At 40.4% G+C, this 10,158-nt stretch overlaps 1 protein-coding gene across 1 annotated transcript; it reads right to left on the minus strand.

Annotated features, from left to right (window-relative positions):
- Nucleotides 1-485: 485 nt before the first annotated feature.
- Nucleotides 486-2,126, minus strand: LOC118645035. The gene is made up of 2 exons (XM_036285294.1): nucleotides 1,482-2,126; nucleotides 486-632 (listed from the first exon to the last, which is right to left on the minus strand). The coding sequence occupies exons 1-2, from the start codon at nucleotides 2,124-2,126 to the stop codon at nucleotides 486-488; spliced, it is 792 nt and encodes a 263-aa protein (XP_036141187.1).
- Nucleotides 2,127-10,158: the final 8,032 nt, after the last annotated feature.

Genomic DNA, 10,158 nt, shown 5'->3' on the forward strand with positions numbered 1-10,158 from the left:
GTCCAATTGAACGATGGCCTTTTTTTCGTGTGCAAATTTTACGGTGGCCAAATTTTACGTGTGCATATAATTGGTGTACATTTTTAATAAAATGTCTTTTGTGTCTAAATGCACAGTGTGCAAATGCACCGTGTCCAAATGCATCGTGCGCAAGATATCGTGTCTAAAAGCACCGTGTCCAAATGCACCGTGTCCATTTGAACCGTGTGCAAGTACACCGCTCCCGTTACCGCAGCGCTCGGTAAAAATCGGGAAATCACGCAAAGCCGGTCTTGTCCACGAATTCCGCCTTCCGGCATGTCGCGCGATAAAAATTGGACAAGTTTTACAAACGCCGCTAATTGTATTTGTCTGTGTTCCAACGGAACATACTCCTCCGCGAGTTACGCAAACAATTAATTGATGTGTGTACAAACGCGATCGCTAATAGTAATGTGTGTTACAATGGGGTTACAAAGTGTATTTTAAATCTAGAAAGATCGCATTCAACTTTTGGGTAGCGGACACAGCTGCGTGATGTTGCGCTTATAGATGCCGTTGGCAGTTTTCACCGTTGCCACTTGGGCGATGCCGTCGCTCCCAGGATGCACCTCGAGGATCACACCCAGCGGCCATCGAGTGCAGGGTAAATTCTTGTCAATACCCATACAGCACAGAAAGATTGCAGCAACATTGTGGCAACATTTCAACGCAAGATTGCAATATTGCATAAACGTTGTGAAATGTTGCTGCAAGGTTGCTGCAAGATTGCAGCAATGGTAAAATGTCCGCTTTTAGAAATATTGTTACGTAATATTTTAGTAATATTGCAGTAAAATATGTATGCAATATTATTCAGAAAAAGATTATTCAAAATAATTCATCTAATTTTAAATAACTATTTTGAATTTAACAAATACAGAGTGATTAGTGAAACTTCAACCAAAAGATAAACTTTGCAAGTTTTGTCTTTTATCTTATATAAGTACATTATAAGATGAGAGAGACAAAACTTACAAAATTTATCTTTTGGTTGACGTAATCACTCTGTTGTTAAATTCAAAATATAGTTAGAATTGATCGTTTGGTTGATGTCACTATAATCACTCTGTATTTGTTAAATTAAAAAATACAGTTATTTAAAATAATTTTGAATAACCTTGTACTCTGTTATACACAAATCTACATAATAATAGTTTTACACACAAATTAAAACTACTCCAGAATGCATGTATCTCCATAGATGAAAAATTTTAAATAATATAGAACGATCACTTTTACATTATTTTTGAAAAGTTACTGTAATATATTTATTCAAACTGTATTGAATATTAATTTTATCTATTTTCACTATTTTAATAATATTTTAAAATGTTGCTGCATCATTGCTGAAGTAAAATAATGTCTTTGCAATATCTCTAAAACATTACATCGCAATATGCAATGTTGCAACGTTGCAGCAATGTTGCTGCAAGCTTTTGTGCTGTATGGGTAATGATGACCACTGCGTTCTCCTTGAGCGTACCATTTGTTTCACGCCATTTTTGGCGAGTTTGCAGTTTGTTGAGGTACTCTAAATACCGTCCCCAGAAATCTTGTCTGGCCTTTGTGATAAATCTCCAAGTTGAAAGTCGATTGTCTGGAATCAAAGAGAGATCATGATCCGGTAGCATTGTGAATGGACGTCCAGCCAATAAGTGAGCGGGAGTCAAAGCGATTGGGTCATTGGGATCGGACGAAAGTGAGCAGAGCGGGCGCGAATTCAAAATCGCTTCGATTTCGATTGCTAATGTGTTCAGTTCTTCGAACGTAAGTAGCTGTTCTTTTACCACGCGTTTGAAATGATGTTTGAACGACTTAACAGCCGCCTCCCATAGCCCCCCAAAATGGGGCGACAGTGGCGGATTAAAATGCCAAACGATTTTCCTAGTGACCGCGAATGCATGCACGTCAGTTTTAAACGATTCCGATTCTAAGAGCGCGTAAAGCTCACGAAGCTGTTTGTTTGCGCCCACGAAATTTGTGCCGTTGTCGGAATATACATGCTCTGGGATGCTTCGATGACTAATAAAACCACGAAAGGCTCCTAAGAAATCGTCGGTCGTCAGATCGCTCGCGATTTCTATGTGTACAGCCTTAGTAGCCATACATATAAAAAGACATCCGTATGCCTTCACGCGTACACGGTTTCTATGTTTTTTCTCTTTAATGAACAACGGCCCGAAATAGTCTACCGGTGTGTGAAAAAGCTGGAGTTTCGTTTACTCGCGACTCCGGCAAATCTGCCATCTGCGCATGTAACGGCTTGGAACGCTGTCGAATGCAATCGATGCATTTGCGTACTATTCGTCGAACCTGATCTTTACCGTTAAGAATCCAAAAACGAGCTCGCATTGCATAGAGCGTGGATTGAATACCGGCGTGATGCGTCCGATAAGTATCTTTAATGATAAGGTCGGTGACTCGTTTATTTGAAGGAAGAAGAATCGGATGTCGTGTATCGAAAGATGAATTTGATTTTCGCAACCGCCCACCGACGCGAAGCAGTCCCTGGTCATCGATAAAAGGGTTCTATTCGTCAAATCGCGTGCTTTTTCGATAGGGTATCGTTATCTCGCCCGGTGTCGTTTCACGCGATATCGTGAGTCGTTTGATCTCGACTGAGAAGTTTTTCCGCTGAATCGCTCGTAAGATTCGTAGTTCGGCTTCGTTTTTTTTTTCTACGCTAAGGAATTTCTCTGAACCTTCCGGATTTTTACGTTTACCCGGAAGTCATCGTAGGCCACGTGCAACTCCGTTGATCAATGTATTGTACGATGATGAACAACGATCGAACATGCTGCGCGAATCGACGTTTGAAGTTAAACATGTAGTTCGTTTTAACCAAGCCAATTCGGGAACGCGAATTTCAAGATTCATTACAAGAAACTAGCTGGCGGTTCGGGTAATGAAAGCTACGAAAGCCCCTCAAACCACGTCTTGTTGAGTAAGAAATCATTCGGAAGTTGCCCTCTCGAGAGTGCGTCTGCCGGATTGTCCTTTGATCTCCAATTAGCTACGTCTCCGATCGCCTGAATTTCAGTTTCGCGATTTGCTTCGAATATTTTCAAATCCCGCGGATCTTTCTTGATCCAGTGTAATGTAATGGAGGAATCTGACCCAAAAATAATTCTGTCGAATTTGAGATCGAACTTGTCTCCTTGAACAATTGAACGAGAGTTAACGCTCCGCAGAGCTTGAGGCGAGGAATAGTCGATCCCTTTGTGGGTGCGACCCGCGACTTAGCGCAGGCCAATCGAATCTTGGTTTTCTGAAGATTAGAAGAACGGGTATACAAACAGGTCCCGTAACCTTTCTGACTCGCATCGCAAAAACCATGGAGTTCGATTCGGGTCGGGTTATCAACGAACAATCGCCGTTCGACGGCCACGTCTCGAATGTTTCCTAGTTGACTAGCCAATGATGTCCAAGCGGAGTGTAACTCCTGCGGCACCGATTCATCCTACTCGACCTTGCTCAACCAACACCCCTGCATGATGACCCTTGCGTATAGCACCACGGGATCGAGCAAACCGAGGGGGTCGTGTATTTTCGTGACTTCTTATAGGATCTTACATTTCGTCACTTTTGCGGTTAAATCGAGTGGTTTCACGGTAAAGACTAGTTTGTCTTGATTCGAATCCCACACGATGCCCAATGTTTTTAACACGGCGTTTTGTTCGATGGCGCAATCTAAATTTAAAATTTTCTCGTTCATGTTGTCAAGCGCGTGATTGTGATTGGAGGCCCATCGCCAGATGTTAAATCCTCCGCGTTGCAATAATTCGATAATTTCATTGCAAATCTCCTCTAATGAATCCGCGCCTGTCAGTAAGTCGTCTACGTATGAATCGTTTTTTAAGATACTGCGTGCTCGAGGAAATTTCGATTCTTCGTCGTCGGCGAGTTGTTGAATGGTGCGGATCGCAAGAAAAGGAGCGGATGCTACGCCGAATGTCACCGTATTAAGTTGGTAGGTTTGAATTCTACCGTTTCTCGACCGCCAAAATACTCGCTGAAATTTTCTATCGTCCGAATGTACAAGAATTTGACAATACATTTTTTCAATATCCGCTGTCACTACGTACGTATGTAGACGGAAGCGTAACAAATGATCGAAAAGTTTATTTTGTATAGTTGGTCCGACCAACAGCGCGACATTGAGTGAAAGACCACGATCTGTTTTTGCGGAGGCGTCGAACACGGTGCGAACTTTCGTAGTGCTACTCGATGCCTTAATTACACATCATGCGGCAAGAAATAACCGTCCTTTGGTTCACCTTCGACTAACGACATGTATTCGTGTGACCAAGCGATATGTATTCGTTTAGAACCTTGTGGTATTCCGTGTTAATATAAGGATCTGCCCTGAGTCACTTCTCAAAAGAGTAAAAACGTCGAAGAACCTGTGAACGCGAGAAACCCAAATTCACATCGTTTGCGCGAAATGGTAATCTTACGATGTAACGCCCGTTTGCGTCTTGTACGTCTTGCGTAATGTGCCTCGCATTTCTCGTCATCTAAAAATTTATTTGACGTACTGTCCAACAAATCCTCAATTTTCCAGAACCTTTCTATCTGCGCGGACAATTCTGCTAACGTACAACAAGTCTGCGAATTTTTATTGCGACTGTGTATTCCGCCAGCGTTCATCCAGCCCAATTGCGTTTTCTGCAAAACTAAGTCAGTGTTGCCGCGAAACAGATTAATCTGCCCTATGCTCAGCATCGACAGAGTGGATCCGGCGCCGATTAGAAGATCGACGGGCCGAGGCATGTGAAACTGCGGGTCAGCGAGCTGGATGTTCGCCGGAATTCGAACCAATTCGCGAGGGAACATCTGTTCTGATATTGAATCCGCTATTTCCGGTATAATTAAGAAAGTAAGATTCCGATGGTAATTATCTTGCAACGACTAAAAATTAACTTCGATTCGATTTTTAGCTACAGTGCTCATTTCGTTAATCGCGCCTACCGGGACTGTACATGCTTGCATGGGTAGCTGTAATAGACGCGCCAGTTTTTCTGTTATAAAGTTCGCAGTTGAGCAAATATTCAGCAGCGTACGAGCCGCTATCAATTAACCCTTCGCGTTTCGTACCCTTACCACCGCGCTCATCATAAGTGGAGACTTCGAGCATGATGTCACGGAATCTAGCAAAAAGCGCTCAAGTCATGTTTGCGTGGCGCCCTCCGCTGTCGCGTTTACCTGAATTGGTTTAGAAGCTACGACGGTTGCGAGTTTGGTTTCCCGTGTCGCGCTTGGGCTTCCCCTTCCCGAGTGTAAAAGCGAGTGATGGAATTTCGGACAAAGTCTGCAGTGCGTGCGATTGTACGTGCCTTCGTGCGCGCGAAGGCAGTTCCGACAAAGCTTATTTTTCCGCACGAAGTCCCAGCGCTGTTGCGTACTCAATTTTTCGAACGCGGGGCACTTATAAAGGAAATGATCTTCCTGACATTTTACGCATGCGCTCGATGCATCAAGAACGAGCGCGCGTGTAGCCGACCCGACGCGCCGCGTTTTTGTTACCGACGGCTGCGAGTCCACGCGGCGTTTGCCGCTCGACTCTCCCCTACGCGCGTTGTCCTGCTCTAATGTGCAGAGTCGAAAAGCAGCCTCGCTCACGAATTTGTAAAACTGTGCTAAATTCGGTAATTCGTCGAAGGCTAACGTTTCCTCCCATTTATTTCGAATCGCGATCGGTAGCGATCTTTCTAAAACTCTAACGACCATTCGTTCATCTATGCGTACCTGCAACGTTTCTAGCATGTTTAAATTCTGTCGTGTGTCCTCGATCAATTTGGAAAGCCCCGTCGAAGTTGTCTTGGACAACAGTTGGATGTCGAGAATAGCGTTGATGTGATTTGATACCAATACGCGTTTTTTCTCGTATGAATCAACAAGTAATTCCCACGCCTTTTTATAATTGACTGCGCTCGCGCTATAAATTGATACCTTTTTCGATGCATCTCCCTCTAACGCGTCTTTCAAATAAAGGAATTTTACTAGACCGTCAATGTCAGTGCGTGCCTCTATCATCGTCAAGAACGTATTCTTGAATGAGAGCCACTTATCGTGGCTTCCATCGAACTTTGGAAGTCTGGCAACGGGTAATTTCAACAACTTTTGTTTTTCGAGAAAAGTGGCCTGCCCCATCGTCGGCTGAATCGACTCGTCCGTATTCGACATGCCGAGAGGCGACATCATAATACGTGTCTTGTACCCACTCGATTTTATCGACAAGTTCGTTCTCGTTATCTAATTCGGTTAACTCTTCGTGCAAGCTTTCATAATCGTGAAAAAGGGTAGTCACTCTATCTAAACTCAAGTTCGCATTAATTCTATTATATTTTCCGTCATTGAGCGCGTTGTCTAAACTCGTCAAGTGATTTTCAAACAACTTGAACTTTCTAGCGACAAATACAATTCTTTTCCTTGTAACCGCGTATCCATATCGTATCAGGTATCGGCTCAGACGCCGTATATTTCGAAATGAAAAGAACAACACAAAAAACGAATCCTTTTGATAGAGAGAGAAAAAGCGAAGAAAAAAGGGTTCGGACTCTGTTGGCTAGAACCGGCGTCGGCTATTGTTTTCGATTGCTAACCGGCGTGTTCAATATGACCGCGTAGATATCTGAGCGCGCGTTCTGCCGCATGCACAAACAGGCTACACGCGACGCGTTGGCGGAAGTGATGCAACCACCACGTGGTTCGGAACGAGCGATTGTGAAAGCGATAAAACGGTAGCGGATTTGATTTTTTTTAGAATGGTGATAAGCAAAGGATTAAATTTTAAAGAAATTTACTTATCTGGTAGCAATTGCAGGCGTGGAGGACCACTGGGCGGGAGGTGTCCTGGCGTAGGAGCGATGGCAATGGCGTTGATGCTGAGGCGTCGAGTTGATGATCTGCAATGGTTGCAAGTCGCTGTGCGCTGCGTTTGAGTGCGCACTATCCACGTGTACGACCGTCTCACGCCTCTCGACTACACTATATCCTTTGTTCGCGAGCTCACACTTCACAGGAGGCACCAGAAAATGTATGAGCGGCGACCCGCGTTTGGTCGCTTCCCGTCTTTCGATCTCTCGATAGACGGGATAGTTTACTGGAAGGATGGTATAGGAAATTCAAAATTAATAATCAAACTGTTTTTAGGGCGAACCCAAGGAGGAAAATCCGAGTCTGCAAGAGCAGGCTCGGCAAAAACCCCCTTCAGAAATTTATTGATGAGTTACTTCAATCGAGAAATAACAAAATTAACGTAAACTTAACGTAAAACAATGAATGTAAGGCGTGAGCGTCGTTTCCGAGTTCGAATAGTGAATTAAAATCGCCACGTGGGCGATGCAAAATGGAGACTGGGCTCCGCGGACCGGCTACAGACACGGTCGCGCGTGCGAGGTACTCGAGGGCGGCTCGAGTCTTGGTCGACCTGCGTTGTTGAGGTTACGATTTCGTGTGAGCACTTATAGTGCGAATCAAGGCGACTCGATTTCACTGTTGAATTTCGTAGTAGCGTAGTGGCACTTCATTGGGTTTCACAGGTCTTTACTGATCGGTTCTCCGGAAGCAAGTGAGTTCAGATCGGTCGGCACTTGTCGGCTTCTCCTCGCGTCCCTCCTCCCGGCTTCATGTTACCGCAGTGCTCGGTAAAAATTGGGAAATTACGCAAAGCCGGTCTTGTCCACGAATTCCGCCTTCCGGCGTGTCGCGTGATGAAAATTGGACAAGTTTTACAAACGCCGCCAATTGTATTTGTCTGTTCCAACGGAACAATATATAAACAAGTTTATTGGATTTAATTAACGTAAAACATTTGTAGTATTAATCAATTAAATCAACATTTCGGACAAATTAATGTTTGCATGTAATTAACCAAGTTAGCCCAGATAGCCACAAATGTATGTATGAGCACAAACTGTTCTCATGTTGCTAATAAAGATGTTTATAGCATCTTGCTACGCATTTACGTCATTCCTTGTGCTGTTATTTGCTAGCATTCGACACTGATCTTAAATAATGCTAGCATAATGTTTGAAACGTGCAAAGAATTTTATTTCCGACATCAAATGCTAGCAAACAACAGCACATGGAACGACACAAATGCGTAGCAAGATGCTAATATCTTTATTATATCATACTGGCTATCTGGGTAGGTTAAGTAAGATTAATTAATCTTAACTTACATTGTTTTATCAATTATAGCAATAAATTATTTCTATAAAGTTGATGTGAAAATCGTATATTTTGTACTAAAAATATTTACACTATTGTATAATAACAATTTACCTTATGTAATGAATGAATTTTGTGCTATCTGTTGTATAATACGCATGCGTATATTTTTCCACTTTTCACCAAGTTATACGATGGTGAAAGATTTAAAGTGTATCTTCATCGTTACTCATGAAAACAGGTTATAAAACTAGCTAATAAAAGTTTAAGTGAAAAATTTCACATTTGGCGAATTTGCTATAGAAAAACAATATTTATGTAATAGACAGTTAAACCAACGGCAGACAGTACGTTTTTTTAAATTAAATTACGTGTAAATTAATACATTATGAAATTTGTACCATGCAAAATAAAATATTATTTTTCACTTTTCACGTAACCATTTTCACATGAAATTCGTTACGTGTAAAGTGAAAAATGAAAATGTTTCATGATCGCTGCCCTGATGTTGTCCGATTCTTATCGCGAGGAGGTAGACGACCACCATCTTCTTTTTTTATTCTTTGTCTATTTTTTAATTTTTTGTATTTATTCTCAGTGATTGTTTAAAATGTTAAGTCCAAAATGAATTAATCAAGATTTCATTAAAATCTATTGGCCTAAAGTTAAAGAAAAAAATTTGTGTTGTTTGAGCGTTAATGGGTTAAAGTAAGACAAATATTTTTTCGAAAAGTGATGCAATGAGAGTATATTTTAAATAGTCAATGTTTTGCTTCATATTTAAAACACCAGAATTTCCTTAAAGGTCAAGATAAATGAATAATTGTTAGATAATGAGTTAAATTATGAAATTTTGGCTTTAGCGTATCGTTAAATAATTTAATGTAATCACTATTATGAAGTTGTTTAATTTTGTTTTCTAATAAAAGAATGTTTACTTCGTCAATTTGAAAGCAAAATATTATATCAATAATTTTAATAAAATTAATTAGAAAATTCCAGATTTCATCATCAGATGGAACTAAATCTCCAACCATAAGAGAAAAATGCATAATAAATGTCATCATCTCTGCAGCTGACATTTTTTAATGTTTTTTTTCTGAATGTGATGCTGTAATTTTGCCTGAAATATTTTGAATTTCTACCAGGACCATATTAAAAATTTTGTTTTCGTAAATTTAAAATTTTTAGGTCAAAATATTTTATTTCAAATATAAAATAAGTAATTGCATAACATAAATTGTAGTGGCAAATTCCTAAAAAATATCGTGCATAACATCCATATAATAGTTTTCAACAACATGAAATGATGGAATATTATTTAATAAAAAATTATTTTTAAGTGCTTATTTCCAGTGCTTATTGAATTATTTATCTTTAAGTCATCATTATAATTTGTAATTGTTTGCATTAATTCCTTATTTTCAATGGTTAGCTTTTGACAATCCACTTTTTCTGCTTTGCAAAGTCGACAGAATGAGTTACTCGAAAATGATGTATTAAAATATAGAAATGAATTTAATCCTAAATTATCTCCAAGCACTAATCCCAAGATGAAATAAACGCGTAAAGTTGAGTGTTTATCAATTTTAATATCTATACAATTTATTTCTAAATATTTTAATTTGTTTATAAAAAATTGAAAACTTTGTTCATTTCCATAATTTTTTATATCAGTTGATTTTATAATTGCATTAAAGAATATATCTTCTAATTTAGAATCTTCTATCGGAAAGCACGGAAAAAAATAATAAACATTACAAATTGAATATACTGTTACGATCGCGCTGGACGCTCGGTGCATTTCGACTCTCAGCTGTACGACGTGCTCTTTAGCAACCGCGTTGTTTACGCGGACGCGCTCGTCAGATTTGATCTGGAGCTGTCTTTTCGTACGGACGTGCTCTGTTTCTCTGTCTGTGAACGATCACCTGTATTCTCTTGCTGTATTAAAGAGTTTCT

This window comes from Monomorium pharaonis, chromosome 1 (assembly GCF_013373865.1).
Source record: "Monomorium pharaonis isolate MP-MQ-018 chromosome 1, ASM1337386v2, whole genome shotgun sequence".
NCBI classification, from domain to species: Eukaryota; Metazoa; Arthropoda; class Insecta; order Hymenoptera; family Formicidae; genus Monomorium; species Monomorium pharaonis.

Bases quoted from the DNA above. Each gene is read 5' to 3' on its own strand.
- LOC118645035 (XM_036285294.1), bottom strand. From the start codon at position 2,126: ATGGCTACTAAGGCTGTACACATAGAAATCGCGAGCGATCTGACGACC. The intron at 633-1,481 runs GTCATCATTACC...GGTATTGACAAG, and splicing joins CGCTCAAGGAGAACGCAGTG to AATTTACCCTGCACTCGATG.